The sequence below is a fragment of the Abramis brama genome (genome assembly GCF_963993115.1).
Source record: "Abramis brama genome assembly, chromosome: 2".
Taxonomy (NCBI): domain Eukaryota; kingdom Metazoa; phylum Chordata; class Actinopteri; order Cypriniformes; family Leuciscidae; genus Abramis; species Abramis brama.
The window spans coordinates 35230114-35248663 of record NC_139964.1 but is presented as its reverse complement, the minus strand read 5'-3'; the positions used below and the strand labels follow the sequence as shown (position 1 = coordinate 35248663).

Sequence of the window (18550 nt, the reverse complement as noted above, 5' to 3'; positions counted from 1 at the left end):
TACAAGTTAAAAGTCACCAATTCCAATACGACTTGAGTAAAAGTCTTAGACTATCTGATTTTAACAGTATTTGACTAGTCCTCAACACCTAAGAGACATGCCGTGAAAAACAAGAAACAGTCGATTTTTTGAGGAGAGCAATTCTTTGTTAGTTTCCTAAAATCAAAATAAAAATGAACACCTAAATATTGCAATATATCAAGGTCGACACACCAGCCTCTTGAACGTCTACAAACACTCAAGTCTCAGTTAAGTTCAAGTGCTCAAAAAGGGCAAAAGTAAATATCCTTCAAAATGTCTCTTCTATATATTAAAGACATTCCGATCTAAAAATGACTGGTTCACACTTGAGAGTAATGTTGTAATTGCATTTATGTCTATGGCCACTCTAATGTGAAGTTTTACTTTTAAGTGCATTTAAATTTATGACCATGTATTCTTAAAAATGCTGCATGAAGGACTTGGCAACATAACCTGACTTTGACTCTCTTTTGGACAAGTAGCTATTCCACTGACAACATTGCACGGCATCCTCTAAAATGTGAGAAGATGGAGTCATTATGGAAGTAATGGGAAGGAATTGGGTATTTGACTGAAAATGGAAAAGACAGACAATAATAATGAGATTCCCTGATGGAATTCTGACACTGATTTTCTGTGTCCTCACCATGCACTGTCTAAGAAAGGTGCGTTTGTAAGTGTGTGTACATACGATTTGAGACAGGGCGAAGCTCTGTCGGAGAAAGACGCAGGCAGGGCCCACGATGTTGTGTAGCAGTGTACAGTTCTGAACCAGAGCATTTATCGGCTCCTCAAACTGCTGCCCGTCCCCCAACTCTTCATCATCCTCATCCTCCGCTGCCGCATCACCGCTGTTTCGTAACATGGCGGTTGCCAATGGCAGCCCACTGCCTTCCAGGGGCGGGCCCCCCTTTGGAAGGTACCATTTCATTACGCACCAGACAAAAAAAAAATCGCAGTCTGACAAGTTCTAATGCTGAAAATGTTACACTGCTGTATGTTGTAAAATTATCTGTCAAAAATCATCCTGCTGATGTCTATACTATAAATTACTAATGTCTTTTTTTTTTAAAGAATCAGTTAAAGGGATAGTTCTCCGAAAAATGTCAGTCTTTCTCCCGTGGAACACAAAAGGAGAAGTTTAATGAAAGTGGATGGGGATCAGGAGCAGACAAGCTTCAAAACAGCACCATAAAATCATAAATGTGCTGCATATGAAGTGTGCTCCTCTATCTATGTTACAAGTCTTCTGAAGTAATGCGATTGCTTTGTGTGAAAAATCTTAAAAATCTAGCTTGACAGCCATGGTCACCATTCACTTTCATTGTAATAGTGCAGCTTGGACATTCATGCTATAAAAATGCATGGAGGAAATAAAGTCATGTTTGAAACAACATGAAGGTGAGGAAATAATGACTGAATATTTTCAATTTATCATTTCATAGACATGCTTGTTCAAAAGTTTGGGTCATTAAGCTTTTTTAAAAAAAAAAAAAGAAATTAATAATTTTATTCAGGAAGGATGCATTAAATTGATCACAATGATGAAAATAAAGACATTTAGAATAGTTCTTTTTAAGTTTTTGTTCATCAAAGAATCCTGAAAAAAATGTATCAAGGTTTCCAAAAAAATATTAGGCTCCACGACGGTTTTCAACATTGATAATAATAAGAAATGTTTATTGAGCACTAAATCAGCAAAATGTGACACTGAAGATGGCAGTAATAAGCATAAGCATAAGAGCATAAGAGAAAAAAATATTATACCAACCCAAAACTTTTAAAGTTCGGTGAACTGTCCCTTTAAGTTTGTACACTTATAAGTATTTTTTACTGAATTCACACAGTTTATTTCAATACCTATACATACTTTCTGCCAAAGACCAAATATGCATGAATAGTAGTTTTCTAAATCAGTCTACTAAACTACAACTTCCAAAAAATAGTAACCTCAACATCAACACCCTTTTTAAAAGCTCAATTAAAAACAGATATCTTACCTTCTTCATACTGCTTCTTTTAGATGGTTTTGCTCCCATCATTTGTATTTCTCTAATTCTCTCTGCTCCAACTCTTTCTTGTCATCTCTGTCCCTCCCTCTGTCTCTCCCCCTCCCTCTTTATCACTCACTCTTGGTTCCTGTCCTCAGACTATTACATAAACTTTGTGACATACGATCCCGTCATCAGAATATCCCAAGTGGGGGCGGAGTTGCTTTAACATGGGTAGTGATGTTAAAACCACTAAAAACAGTCACGCCATGTTTTGGGATCAGCGAGACCTGCTCCCTCAGCCAGAAATGGTATTTCCAGGATTTTCTGAGTGCTCTAATCCTGATGCTCTCGAATCTTGCAGCTGTTGTCTATTTTCTCTCTCTCTGCATGTTCTTTCCTCCCCTTTGTTTCTCTTGCCATGTTATTTCACATCCTCATTTTGACTAGTGACAGACTCTAATCGCACTGAAAGTGAATGTTCTGGCACGGTACAAAATAGAAAGGGATGGAGGGATGGAGGGATGAGGGGAGAGAGAGAGAGAGAGAGAGAGAGAGAGAGAGAGAGAGAGAGAGAGAGAGAGAGAGAGAGAGAGAGAGAGAGAGAGAGAGAGAGAGAGAGAGAGAGAGAGAGAGAAACGAATGGTGGGCCAGGCAGGGGTGGGAAAGGTCTTCATAATCCGCTGCATTCCAGATTACATGGTGAGAGCAATGCAGCTGGCAGTGCTGATAAGGGAATGTAGGGTTGTAGAAAGATTGTAGAGAGCAGGTATCACATGGTTTTAAGTCAAGTCAAGTTTATTTATATAGCACTTTTCACAATACAGATTGTATCAAAGCAGCTTCACAGTATTAAATTAAAATAATACATCAATGTTTGTTTCTAGTGGAAAACGTCCACGTTTGGTAATGCTGATCAATAGTATTGTTGATTGATTAATTAAATTAAATATCCCCAAATATCCCCAACTGAGCAAGCCAAAGGCAACAGTTGTAGGCATTGACAAATTAGGCAAAGTAGGCATTGACAAATTTCACAATTCGATTTCAATTCACAAGCTTGTGATTCGATTAAATTCCTCAAGGTAAAAAAAATATCGCAAAAAATGCTGTAAACTATACAGGGAACCCTAGTTGTACATTAATATTAAAGGTTAAAATTAACTGATTTGTATAGGTTACTTACATTTAAATTAAATTAGGAGGTTTTTATAATAATAATGTTATAATAATAACAATTATGTTTCTATTTGTTTTTTGAAATATAAACATTTAAATGGACATTGAGTGGCTTTTCTGAGGTAAATGGAACATTAAGTTACATTGTTTACAAGTTGTTTTATTGATGTCTTTCCACGGTTCAAACACTGACTGAGCGATTACATGAGACATGATTATTTCACTCAATCTATATCTTTCGACATGCCTTTTGAAGTTGATGTTTATTTTGTGCTGTAATTATAGTACAGAGGAAAAGATAATCAGTTCACGAGGGCTCCACATTGCCGCTTTGCTCAAACGACTGATCTGTCATGCCACATTAAAGAGTGCCAAAATGGTATTTAATGTTTGAATTTCTTAATAAAATTTACAGAATTCAAAAGCTGAGACTTTGTTTCATATCGCAAGTAACAAAGCACAAAAGTTATTGCGATATACTGAATGGGAGGCAAGCCAGAGTTTTTCGCCTCAGGTTTTAATGGTTTTAAGAAAGGCGATGAGCCACAGCGTCAGGGGTTGGAGGTCAGAAGAGAGGATAAATGGATGGGTAGATGAAGTCAAATCAGTACTTATTGTAGCCTACATGTTTGTAAAAATGACAGGAAAATGACAAGGCTATAATAGCAAACAGCAATAGGGATGGAGTGTAGTTGTCACCAGGGCCGTGCACAGACATTTTGGGGGCACCCCCTTATAAATATTTATAACAAATAAAGTTAAATATTGTTGATCTTTTAATTAATTACACTATTTAAAATTTGAAGGCCGATTGCATCACTGCAGTGCAACTAAGGCAGTCCCAATTCAAAGGCTCCTTCAAATGCGTCCTTCGTTTCCTGTGCAATGAAGGATACAACAGATGAATCCTTCGAAGTCCTTGCTTACCCCCAGAATTCATTGTGCGCCATTGACGATAGGATTTTTTTTGAGAGAGAGAAATTGCAGAATTGACCGTTCGCAAAGACCCGCCCCCTTTAGTTAGGCTACTGTTGCTGTGTCCGACAAGCCACGCCGCTCTCACGCCACACCATGTTCACACCCAGTGGTGTAGTCTACGTGATACGCAGGTATACGCCGTATACCCACTAGAAAAGGCCAAGGATTTCCGTATACCCACTTAAAAAATCGTGAGGATACGTAACAACTTCGTTTTGTGTCAGAACTTTCACACTTTCATTCATAAATTCACCCCGTCAGTGTTTGCGAAGCGACACCGAATCGCGGAATCCAGTCACAAATGGAGCTTGCTAAGCAGAACGTCATCACGGAATTTGGCTATTTTTGAATTAATAAATCAAAAGTAGGGATATGATATGGACTAGTGTCTGTGATTATTAAAGTTAAAAGAGACTGCAATTGTTCTACCTACGCGTCTCTGGGAATGAGCGCTCAATGTGTGCTCCACTACGCACACACACACACACACACACACACACACACTGAAGCACGCGTGACTCACGCTCGTGGTGTTTTCAGCGTTTCACTGTATTGAGACATGATGTAGGATAGGATACACATGTGCACTTTCATCGCAGAGCTGCTATGAGAGTCAATGCACGAGAATTTCACCATTTAATTTGACAAAACTATCGTCATTCATTCGTTTTCATATAGCCTACACATAGAAACTGTAATGTCTTCAAAACAACCTGTCAAAATAAAAGTTCGGTATAACTTGAAGAAATTATAACAGAAATATATTACTATTGCACAGTAGAGTATACTTCAAGTAGGCCTAATAATAATAATAATAATAATAATAATAATAATAATAATAATAATAGTTTATTAAAACACACAGAAACTCAAATGTCTACAACCCACCAAAATAAAAGTTTGGTCTAACTCAAAGAAATTAGAAAGAAATTGCACAGTAAAATGAATTTTAAAATAATAATAATAATAAAATCTATTAAAACGTTATTTTAAGGGAATATCACACAAGTTTTCATACATGTTATAATTTAAACAGTAAACTTGCCAAAACAATAACACCTTTTTTTTTTCTTTTTTTTTTTTTAAAACACCATTTCTAAAGGTAAATTTGTATTTGTGCCTATAATGTTTCATTATTTATTTTTTTATTTTTTTTTGAAAATTGTCAGCTGATAAAACCTGTGCTTCAGGGACCATATTCATATAACACCTAAGGCTAAATGTAGCTCTTAACTGGCTAAATTAGATGGTGATTAACACTAAACAGTAGAAAATCAGTCCAGCTGTAAATGTCATTGGCTGTTAAAGTCTTGTGTTGCTTATAATAAATTGACATGTTGATAACACCTAATATTTCATAATGCTCTCAATTTCATGTCGATGCATACTGTATGCCTTAGTGAGTGTGGTGGTGCTTATGGGGTGACGCTCTGGGATGGGTGAGTATGAGGCGGTATATTACAGTATACGCACTACAAAAAACTAGACTACACCACTGTTCACACCATATTCTCACGCAGCGAAAAATACATCGCAGAGCAGAGAGGACACTGACAATGCGCTGGCAGACAGGACAGACCAGGTAACTTTTGATATGAAACAAAGTCTCACCTTTCAAATTTGGTCATTTTGTAAAGAAATTTAAACAATAAATACTGTTTTGTGGCTCTTTAATGTGTCTGATAGATCGCTGTAGTCCCTCAGTTAAAGCTGCTCGTGAACTGATCATCACTTCCTTCTAGTTAATTTATAGCATCAAATAAACATGAATGAAGATGAATGAATTGCGGAAAGACATCAGTACACTCCGTTTTTCAAGTTCAAATCCTCCAACGTTAATCTACTAATTCTCCTGACTGCTTTGTCGGACAAAAATGGCGGATTATGATTGGTCAGATCGCCTGTCCATTAAACTCCCTGAGAAGGGTCAATTACACTTTTAAATGAAAGTATTCAACTAACTGAATATCTATGTAAACAACAACAACAACAACAACAACAACAACAACAAAAAACCCTTTAAGCCGTTCAAATGTTTACTTATGTCTTACTAAAATGTGATTATATATCGTTTCTACTCTTATATTCTACTCATATAACGTTACAGAAATGAAACATGGTGAACATATTTAGACAGTTTGTGAGATTGTGAAAATCATATTCTTGGAATTAGAAGGAGATAAAAAAAAAAAAAACATACAGTGACTTAAAGACTTGTTATGATAAACATTAAAAGTGAACACTGGTGGAAAAGAAAGTATGCCTGTCTATGGGGTTAGATGGGTTTAAACACGCCTAGGTGAGCGTAAAACATTTTTTTTTTTTCAGAGATCTCTTGGCCTTTTCACCTCTCCTACCCAGAAGTAAGATGAGTTTTTAGACCAAAAGGTATTACTGTATTCAGTCCCACATGCAGTATTATGTAATCTCTTTAGATACCAAGCTAGTATTTCTTTCTCACTTTATTTATCTGTAACTAAGATATTTCAAGATTAAATTAAAGTCTGTCATGTTATACAACAGAATAGCATTTCAATAATATTACATTGTTTATTAAAATAGATATAAAACAAGCACAAGAGGGCAATGTTAATACAGTGGACTGTGCAGCGTGGCCTTGTATGAATATATGAATGATTTAAATATGAATTACTTATGAACTATTTATAAAAGAGGAATCTTTAACATCCAGTAGAATAACAGAGCAATATATTTAGCTTTCTTCACAACTCTTTGTATTTACCCTCAGCAGCTGCATTATGGAAAGATAACCACTAAGAGGCACCAAACAAGCATTTTTGTGATAGAGACCCATGCGGAAATTGCATGGTGATTGTGGGGAGAAATGTACAGAATTGTGTGAATTTAGTATTCAATTCAGTATTAAAAAAAAAAACAGATTTAAATAGGCCTAGAAAAACTAGACAAAGTTTGGACTCACCCGACTTCCTGTGTGTTTGTTATTTTGTTGTTTTGTTCTAAAGGCTTAGTCCGTAAATGCTTAAAATTTGTTTTGTAGACAAATGCAAATTGTGTGTATGTACACAAATAAAACTAATTATATTAGCATTTTTAAATGAAGTTGGAACAGGGAGTGAAGGATAAGCAGCATAGACTGTAAAAGATAAGCAGTCGACAAGTGCACACATCAGAAACTGGCCAATCACAATAAATATTCAAATGACGCAACGTCACTTGCTTTCGTCCAGAAATTAGCCCATAAAATGTATAAACGGAGAAGAAATGCAATTCGCCTCTTTCCATATATTTCCTGTGATGCATGTATATACACTGTTATTAGTCCACAGTTGAAGATGTGTTATGATGAAAATGTCTATTCTGCTGCATTTCAAACATTTAGCCTTTGGTTGACATCCTTTTTTCCCCTCTGCTACTGTTTATCTGTGCTAAAGTTGAATATTTTAAGATATCAGGAAAAGTTAATCTGTGTATGGAAGCATAGTTATCAATCAGTATACAACATATAAGATAAAACCTACTGCAATCATTGATCATACTGATTTACAGATAAGCCTTCTTGGAAATTCACTCATGTACTACGAGACAGTGCCTGGCATATGTGGCAACTCCTTTAACACTGTTTATAATGCACACCATACACTAATAGTTCCCTTTCGAGGTAGGTCTCTCGACATTGTGTCACTGGCTGACGCTTTGGGGAAACTCCTAACACTGAAAATACTGAATGCATCAAAAAATACTTGCAACCTTGCAACTATTGTACTTTAATACATAAAGTAATACATCCTTTACATTCAACGTTTGGCCCGTAACAATAGAATAAGATATAATAATAGTTTAGCTTTTAACACCTTTTTCATGACACAGTTTCTTTTCATAGCCATAAGTTAGGGACCTAAAGCAATGCAAAAATGGCGACTGTAAGCAAAAGCCGAATCCCGGACTTTTTGGTTGATCTAGAAATCCCGTCCGGACGCATTTTTTGCGGGAAAAAGAGGACGTATGGTCACCCTAATATAAATGTGTGTGGACACAACCACCATACAACGAATACAACAAAAAATCCATTCACTTTTTTATCCTCAAAAAGCCTAAACACTCTCAATAATCAAGCCATTTGGATTTTCTGAGCAATATGATGTCATATTGCTCATGCTCCGCCCACGACAACTGACGGACTGTCCTGTATTAGCATATTTCCGCCTTCAGCCATTTGTATAGTGTCCGCCAAGGCAGCACTTTACGTGTATTGTGTCGACACCCAAAGGCAACAGTGGCAAGAAACCGAAAAACTCCATCAGGTGACCTAATGGAGAAAAAAAAAACTTGGGAGAACACAGGCTCAGTCGGGGGCCAGTTCTCCTCTGGCGTTTATGAACTGAACTAGAGGTCGGATTTAACTGTAAGATTAAAAGTATTATATGAATGCCTGGCTGAAGAGATGTGTCTTTAATCTAGTTTTAAACTGGGAGAGCGAGTCTGAGCAACGAACAGTATCAGGAAGACTATTCCAGAGTTTTGGAGCTAAATGTGAAAATGCTCTCCCTCCTTTGGTGGACCTAGATATCCTAGGTATGACCAAAAGCCTCGAATTTAGTGATCTTAAAGAGCGTGATGGATTATAGGGCGATAGAAGATCCGTTAAATAGACTGGAGCTAAGCCGTTTAGGGCTTTATAAGTCAGTAGCAATACCTTGTAATTAAAACGGAACTTTATAGGTAACCAATGTAGTGATGATACAGTTGGTGTTATATGATCATATTTTCTTGTTCTAGTAAGAACTCTAGCGGCGGCATTTTTGACTAACTGTAGCTTGTTTATTAAGGATGCAGGACAACCGGCTAATAAAGCATTACAGTAATCTAGTCTCGAGGTCATGAATGCATGAACTAACTTTTCTGCATCAGAAACTGACAGCATGTTACGTAGCTTAGCAATGTTTCTAAGGTGGAAAAAGGCTGTTCTTGTAACATATGAAATATGATTTTCAAAAGACAGGTTGCAGTCTAGTATAACACCCAGGTCTTTTACTGTAGAGGATAAAGTAACAGGACATCCTACTATGTTAAAGTTGTAGTGTGAGAGGTTTTGTGGGCGGTTTTTTGAACCGATGATTAGTACCTCTGTCTTGGATACCTCTGGATTTAATAAAAGAAAATTGCGCGTCATCCAATCTTTTATATCTTTAACACACTCTGTCAATTTGGATAATTTAGCGTTTTCATCCGGCCGTGATGAAATATAGATTTGAGTGTCATCAGCATAACAATGGAAACTAATTCCATGTTTCCTTATAATATTTCCAAGTGGCAGCATATATATTGAGAATAACAGAGGGCCTAACACAGATCCCTGCGGCACTCCATAGTTTACTGGAGTTATGATCGATTTTTCTCCATTTAAATAGACAAAATGGTAGCGGTCAAATAAGTATGATCTGAACCAGCTTTATGCTTGTCCTTGAACACCAGTATAATTTTGTAGTCGATCTAAGAGTATTGTGTGATCTATAGTATTGAACGCAGCACTAAGATCAAGTAAAACTAGTATTGAGATACAGCCTTGGTCAGAAGCTAATAGTAAATCATTTGTGATTTTAACGAGCGCAGTTTCAGTGCTATGATGCGGTCTGAATCCAGAATGAAACTTTTCATAGATGTCATTTTCTTGTAAGAAAGAGCCCAGTTGGGCGGATACAACTTTTTCTAGTATTTTAGACATAAAAGGAAGATTTGAAATGGGTCTATAATTTGCTATATTATGTGGGTTTAATTGTGGTTTCTTAATGAGAGGTTTTATAACTGCCAGTTTAAATGTTCTTGGAACATGACCTAAAGATAAAGATGAGTTAATAATATTGAGGAGAGGCTCTTCCACTATAGGTAACACTGGTAACACTTTACAATAAGGTTCCTTTATTAAACATTAGTAAATGTATTAACTAACATGAACTAACAATGAGCAATACATTTACTACTGTTTTTGTTAATCTTTGTTAATGTTAGTTAATGAAAATAAAGCTGTTCATTGTTTGTTCATGTTAGTTCACAGTGCATTACCTAATGTTAACAAGATTTTAATAAAGTATTAGTAAATGTTGAAATTAACATTAACAAAGATGAACAAATGCTGTTCATTACAAGTGCAGTTCATTATTAGTTAATGTTAACTAATGTAGTTAACTAATGAACCTTATTGTAAAGTGTTACCGTAACACTTCTTTCAGTAGTTTAGTGGGTATAGGATCTAATAAACATGTTGTTGTTTTAGATGAAGTGATAAGTTTATTTAACTCTTTTTGTTCTATAGTTGTAAAGCACTGTAATTGTTCTTGCGTCGTGATAATTGAGGCTGAATTATAAGGCGCGATTGAGGATTGAACGTTTACAATTGTGGTTCTGATGTTTTCTATTTTCTCAGTGAAGAACTTCATGAAATCATTACTACTAAACTGTAACGGAATATTTTGTTCAGGTGACATCTGTTTATTTTTTAGTCTAGCCACGGTGTTAAATAAAAACCTAGGATTGTTTTGGTTGTTTTCTATTAGTTTGCGGAGGTGCTCAGCCCTGGCCGCTTTTAGGGCCTTTTTATAACGTGACATACTGTCTTTCCATGCGATTCTAAAGACCTCTAAATTAGTTTGTTTCCATTTACGCTCTAAATTACGGGTTTCTCTCTTTAGAACATGTGTAGTATTGTTGGGTGAATAGGGTAAATAGGGTGTTGTTTCACACAACCATTGAGGAATTTTAACCAAAGTATGTTACAAACTTTACATGAAGACCCTAAAGAATCATACTAACTTGTGGAAAATGGGCATCCGATGACCCTTTAATATGCTGCCTTCAGAGGATGCATTCCAAGGTAGGAAGGCATCAAGGCACGTCTAAATCCAGTGTTAGCTTCACTTCCTGTCTCCTGTGATACCTTCGTCTGATCGATTTTTGAAGGCAGCATTTATGTAAACCTTCCTGCCTCTGATATCCCACAATCCTGTACGTTCCATTCCGTGACATGCTAAAAAAATAAAGATGGTGTCTGAAAGTTGCGGTTGGTGGTCAGTTTGTGTGTAAATGTATGTTTTTGACCAACATTTTCCACTTTTGATGTAATTTCTATAGAGAAATTACTAATAGTAATTTCTTAGTTTGGTTACTATTAGAAATTACTATTGTAATATAAATTTGCTTAGTAGCAAAGCTCTCTCTGTTTTGCTGTAGAACTGTTACGCTGCCTCAGAAGTCTGTCTGAAATCAGTTTCGTGAAGTACCTTCATGCGCAAACGCTGCCTGCAAAGTCATTGTTGCGAGGCAACAAGTCAGCTGCCTACGTTCAAATTCCCTTTCAAGGGAAGTCTGTTCACTCAGTGGTCATATTTGGAACGCCATCCAATACCAAGTCCTATTTAAATGGGGGAATCCTGAAATCTCAAAAACTGCTTGCCAAACTCACAGCAAATCAGCAAAATCTGACATGAAATGTCCCATAAATGTTGTTTCTTATGCTCAAATAGCGTTAAAAAAAGCATATTTTTTGACCTTCTAATGGCAGTAGCACTAACGCAATGACTTTACCAATCAGCGATTGGCTCTTTTACTTGCCAGTACAGGTTTGAGAAGCACTGCTGTAAAGTACATTACATTGTATCACTCGAAGCTGGGCAAAATGAGTGCCAGTCACAGAGCCGGTCACAATTACCAAAGCTTATTGGCAATTTAAAACTAGTCATCATCCAATGTAAATTGCAAATAGTCTTTCCAAATCAATATTTTCATAGTGTAATAGTAATACATTTGTCTCTCTAACATGTGTCCCGCAAAATCACATCTACGTCCTGCAACAGAGCAATAACCAGGTAGTCACCCTAGCCCACAGTCTCTAAGGAAAAAGTCTGGTAAATGTTCCTGAATAAAGCAGAGAAGACCAATTAATTGTGAATTATGATGTGACTGTTATATACCCATCCAATTGGAACGGCAGCATTTAGCTTTCCTATTGACGTTCATGAATTTATTTGCACAGGCAACAGGCTAGAGATACCAGTCAGTCTGCTATTCTCATTCCCTCCATCTATCTGGAAACAACAGCTGTTGTGGAGACATAACACACTTGTAGTTGTAAAAAACAGATGGTGAACATGTATGCATTTATGTGCATGCATGCATGCAAACGGCACTGACGTCAAAGAGTCAGTCCATCTCTTTTTAAACGGGTGCATCAAAGAATGTTCCTGACTCTAAACCTTCATTTGACTTTGATCATCAGTGGACTAATGCATCTCTACTTTTAGATTAATGGATCAGCAGGGGTGAATCTGCACAGCACACGATTTCTCACTCTGTGGTGTCTTGTACATTAACACACTAACACCCACTTTCTGTATGTCCCATTTACTCACACTTACACGCATATGCAGATTAGTCTCTTCTTAGTGGCACATGACCGTAAGATAGCAAAATGTCACATACTGTACGTATTGCACAACACAGCATTTATTATTTGTTACTCTGTTTGTGTTTAAATGTTCAAACGATAATGTATTTCTCTGAAAAAAGTTACTTTTGCATCAGTTTTCTGTTATTATATGATCATATTTGTATGTAACTATTTTGGACATATCTACAATGTCAGTAAATAAAATACACCTATTTTTATTTTTTACAAAAAATTGCTTAGAATAATATCATAATAGTAAATTACTATAATGGCTTAGGGAATGTTGTAAACAAAATTTCATTTGGAAGTTTAAAACATGTAATAAAGAACCAGCTGGCTACGCTGTACAGAGCGGCTCCTAATTGGGTTACCCATGGAGACCTGGCCTCTGATTGGTGGATTAAATGATTTTATTGCAAGACAGCCAGACAACTGACCTATGATGAAATGTAGAGCGTCTCGTCTTCTGTAATTTGTGTGTATATGTGTATGAGTTATAGAGGAGATTTGGGTTGTCTGCTGTATATTGGCGGGCTATCGATGGATTAAGGCCAAAACATGAGAAGAGACAACAGGGAGACATAGAAGCAGAGAGGAAAAAGGATGTCAACTGAAAGCTAAATGTTTGTGTAGCTGTTAGCATGTGATGTGTCTTAAATTCACAGACATATTTGATTAATTTGTCATACTTTTCAGTTGACAAAATTATAGATTGAGTGGAGATGACACACAATAATACAAGTTTTTCTTATTTTATCACACATGGCTTTAGCAGCGCACACCACATTTGAGGGACGGTTGTAACACAATATATATTGAAATATTTTATGATTATTTTTCACTGTATTAAGAATAATGTACTTTTATATGTGATTAATATTTTGAATTAATATTTTATGTTGATTTTTTGTAGTTTAAGACTGCAAATCTGGGTCTGGGAAGAGGATAAAACTATAATATACATTCACCAGCCACTTTATAGATACATCTTGCTAGTATAGGTTGATTAGGTTGACCCCCTTTTGCCTTCAGGACTGCCTTAATTCTTCCTGGCATAGATTCAACAAGGTGCTGGAAACATTCCTCAGAGATTTTGGTCCATATTGACATGATAGCATCACACAGTTGCTGCAGATTTTTTGGCTGCACATTCATGATGTGAATCTCCCATTCCAGTACATCCCAAAGCTGCTCTATTGGATTGAGATCTGGTGACTGTGGAGGCCATTTGAGTATCATGAACTCATTGTCATGTTCAAGAAACCAGTTTAAGATGATTTGAGCTTTGTGATATGGTGCGTTATTCTGCTGGAGTAGCCATCAGAAGATGGTACACTGTGGTTATAAAGGGATGGACATGGTCAGCAACAATACTCAGGTAGGCTGTGGTGTTTAAATGATGCTCAATTGGTACTAAGAGGCCCAAAGTGTGCAAAGAAAATATCTTCCACACCATTACACAAGCAGTAGCCTGAACCGCTGATACAAGGCAGGATGGATCCATGCATTCATGTTGTTTATGCCAAATTCTGAATGTCACAGCAGAGACTCATCAGACCAGGCAATGTTTTTTCCAATCTTCTATTGTCCAATTTTGGTGTGCCCGTGTGAATTGTCGCCTCAGTTTCCTGTTGTTAGCTGACAGGAGTGACACCAGTGTGTCTTCTGCTGCTGTAGCTTACCATCTGCTTCAAGGTTCAAATTTGTGCAGTCAGAGATGCTATTTGAGTTACTGTTGCCTTTAATCAGCTCAAACCAGTGTGGCCATTCTCTGCCCACTCCTCAACAAAGCATTTCCGCCCACAGAACTGCCACTCATTGGATATATACTCTTTTTCAGACCATTCTCTGAAAATCCTAGAGATGGTTTTTCATGAAAATCCCAGTAGATCAGCAGTTTCTGAAATACTCAGACCAACCCGTCTGGCACCCACAACCATGCCACATTCAAATTCACTTAAATCACCTTTCTTCCCCATTCTGATGCCCAGTTTGAACTTCATCAGATCTTCTTGACCATCGGTGCATCTCAATCAATCAGCTCCCTAGTTCAGTAGTCGGGGCATTGATCAGGTAGTCGGACATTTTAAGGGCTGTCTCAATCACAGAATCCTTCCAGGGCACAGAAACGTTCACCAGGGAGCATTGAAAACCAGGGAACATTGATGCTCACTATGTTTCCTTAACGGAAGTTCTGAAGCGCAAAACTTAAATCATGTGAGCCAACTCACTACACATATGACACGTGTGTTTTTAAAAATATAAACCATTATTTCAATATATTTCAGCATAAACGCATCACTAGACAGTTAATGAACATAATAACATTTATTATTTATTCACAGCTGAAATGTAGCAGGTATATGTAACAAGCAAACTATTTATTATAGTGCACTTTAAATAACATTACAAGTATGTCAGAAATATATCAGTTCTGCTGTTCTTCATAAGCACCAGTGATGTTGTACAATGAGGATGTTGTCACATCGCTGGAAATAGAGTCATCAGTGCCCCAATGTGTGGTGAGCCAGGGTCCTTACTGTCCTTACCAGTGCCCGAATTTCGTGAAAACGATTTACTGATTCACGTGCTCGGGAGCTGATTGAGACGCACCCCATGTCTACATTCCTAAATGCATTGAGCTGCCATGTGATTGGCTGATTAGATATTCGCATTAATGAGCAGTTGATCAGATGTACCTAATAAAGTATAGCAGGTAAGTGTACATATAAAGCACTTGAAAAAAGCAAAAATAACTAATGTGATTTTCATTTTTAAAAAGCTGAAAACTGTAGTTGTAATATCACCCCATGGGACAAAAATTGCTTGTACATAAATGTGAATTTTGATGGAGCAAAATGGCAGTGACATTGTGATTTCAACATCTGGTATAATGTTGCTTACACAAATGAATTTTTTTTTTTTTTAAATCCTGTAGCAAAAGGAACATGCTTTAGGTTTAGTGTGTGATATTATGTCACCACATCTAGTGTCTGATATGTTATTACGATGGCCAAAGCTGGAGTGTTCACAAGAGAGTTCTTGTGTGAATCAGTTTTCAGATTTGATCTCTTGAGTCGTTAATCTCACCCATATAATCCTGTCCTATTCTTTTTCTTTCATCCCTCACTCTCTTCTCCCAGCCTTTCAGTCTTCCTCCTTTCCTCCATCCCAGTGTTGCTGTTTTTCTTTGATGATATTCAAGATTCAATCTCTACACTGTAGATGAGTTACCCTTGCTCAGACTTATGTTTTTCTTCATAAGATTATATATTATTATTATTAATAACACGAAAAGATCATATTTAGTGTATTGTTGTTACTTTTAGTTTCATTATAAGAATTTTCTAACCTTTAGTATATCGGGGCCTTTAGTCATTTCTTTTGTTTTACAATGTTATTTTTGCCAGGGTTAATGACAATTTTGAAATTCTTAATTTATTAATGTTAGTATGTCAATTTAATTCAGTTAGAGAATTTGAAGGGTGAGAGAAATTCTGATTTCATGACAAGTTTGATTAATCACACTCAAGCTTAGTGGATGAGTGAAAGGTGAGATAAAGGGATTTCATGGAAAGCTGTGCTAGTTTGGTATGCAATGCATTCATTATGTTTGGGAATACAAGCTTTAAAGAATGAAGTATGATGAATAATAGATAATACCAAATACACTTTCACCTTTTCCTCCAGCACAGCCCCATAATCCCCTGAAAGCAGCGAGTTTGTATGAAAATGATTATTATGATTATGGTTGTTGTGTGAAAGGTTTAAGATTGAACGAACTGCTGACTGGAAAGAGTAAATGTGAGGGAATGAGGAAGGGAGCCATTATGTGTTACTTGACAATTTTCAGCATAAAGTTGCAATGATCCTCAATAGTGAAATGTTTATTCTGCTGCCTTCTCCTTCCTCCTGACCACTTAAAATATTTTAGCTCCCAATAAGTACACTGAAAAAAATGATTAGTTGAATTTAATTAAAAAAAATTATCGTAAGTGGTTGCACCCAATTGATTTTAGCTACATTTAAACAAATGCATTCAGTTGAGCTTAATCAATTTCAGTTCAACTTAATGCATTTGTTTAAATGTAGCTAAAATCAATTGTGTGCAACCACTTACGATAAAAAAATGGATTAAATTCAACTAATCATTTTTTTTTCAGTGTAATTAAATACAAATGAGTACAATTTATCAGACATCAAATTTGATCTGGGCAAAATTGTTTATAAGAAGAAAATAGGCTCATATATAGGCTCTTTTTTGGGGGCAAACTCTGAGGTCCAACCTGGAAAAACTATGCGGCCATACAAGCTAATAAGTGACATTTCTGTTGAAAATTAATATCAGACAGAAAGACATGCGTTTAACACCAAACATTAAAGAGAAAGCACGAGCCAACCACAAAACGGCACATAATCCAGACTTTGAAGCACACATGAACAGATTTTGGACAGTGTACACAGTATCCATCGCCATCAGCATAACAAACACTGTTAAAGCATGAATGAATATTAGCATAGGTGCTGATAAACCGTCCTCCAGCATTGTCTCATTGCTAATGTTGTTTCCCACCATGCATTAACAATCCCAGTGCCTCTTTTTAGTATACTAACTGTATGACAGTTTTCAGTTCAAGTGGCGTTGCTCAAAAGTGTAAATTGCATCATAAGCACTTCATAAAGTACCACTTTTGCATGAACTCCTGCTTGATGTTCACTACCTTTGTAGTGAAAGAACATAATATCATCCTTAATTAACTGTGCCAGAGTTCAGCAGACCAAAACGTTTGTTGAAATCAAGAATATGAGCTCAGTTCAGCTCAGCACAGCACATAAACATGAATAACTGCTCCTGTGACACAGAAGTTCATACCTGACCAAAGACAGATGCCACAATGGGTCTGAGTTTCCTGCGCTCCTTCTCTACTCTGAAGGGCTCGGCCTCGGGTTCAGTGGGCGAGTTCAGACTGAGGGTTTTGGTTTTGGGCGGGCGTTTGAAGCTGCCGCCACCCGAAGAAGTGCTCCATCTCCTCAGCTTTTCAATGTTCTTCCTAAACGACCCCTAACATGGAGCAAAAGAGCAGTTGATCAGAGAGCATGTGATCGAATTTGAGCTCCATTTATGATTTGTGGAGACCGGGACTAGTTATAACACAGGCTATAAACCAATAACTGTGAGGTTTTGAGGCAAGTACAGTTTCGCACATGCTTGTTTTCTCAAACAATAGTTGCATATGTTGTGCTTTTTTGTGAATTTGCATATTAGAATGATATATGGAGGATCACGTGACGCAGAAGACTGGAGTAATGATGCTGGAAATTCAAATTTGACATCACATGGTATTATAACAGAAAAGCGATGTCATTTAAAATGTTAAGAATATTTCAATATTGTTTTACTGTATTTATGATCTAATAGCCTTGGTGAGCATAATAGACTTCTTTCAAAAATATTAAAAAAAACTTACTCACCCCAACATTTTTATTGGTAGTATATTTAATACTTCGATCAATCTATATAATAGTGTATATATTATACATTTTTGTAATAATGGTTCAATTGTGTTCAAAATTTTTTTTTTTGTTGTCAAAACTTTAATGTATATGCCTGTACAGAAAGTCATATCCTAAGTGTAATATAGACCTACATTCCCCTATTTACTTCAATCCTGTCTTTTTCATTAACATATAATGTTTGTTACACATAGTATACTGTAATGTCATTCTGCCAGATTTACTACTTTTTCAATCAGTTGTGCTCCATATTAGCATAAGTCTCAAAGGTCACGTACCTTTTTGACAATCTTGTCCTGAGGAACATCGATGGTTTCCATGCTGCCTGCTTCCATAGACATTTTTCTCTGTGACGACTGATGAGCATTAATGCTTTTCTATGGCTCTGTGTTTCTGCCTCTCACTCTGTCTGTTTAGATTCTGTTTCTCAATTACATTGAGTGTT

General features: G+C 36.5%; 1 protein-coding gene across 2 annotated transcripts in view; it reads right to left on the bottom strand.

Annotated features, from left to right (window-relative positions):
- cabp2a (calcium binding protein 2a) overlaps positions 1-18550 on the bottom strand; it is a 26752-nt gene extending 8202 nt beyond the window's left edge. Inside the window, exons 1-2 of one of the 2 annotated variants that reach the window (XM_084103194.1) lie at positions 18384-18550; positions 17465-17653 (exon numbers count right to left, since the gene is read on the bottom strand). In XM_084103194.1, coding sequence (XP_083959320.1) covers positions 17465-17653; positions 18384-18446 — 252 coding nt within the window. In that variant the 5' untranslated portion in view covers positions 18447-18550. Of the gene's footprint in view, positions 1-712; positions 932-2021; positions 2484-17464; positions 17654-18383 lie in introns of those variants that run through there. The other variant, XM_084103193.1, reaches the window with a different exon arrangement.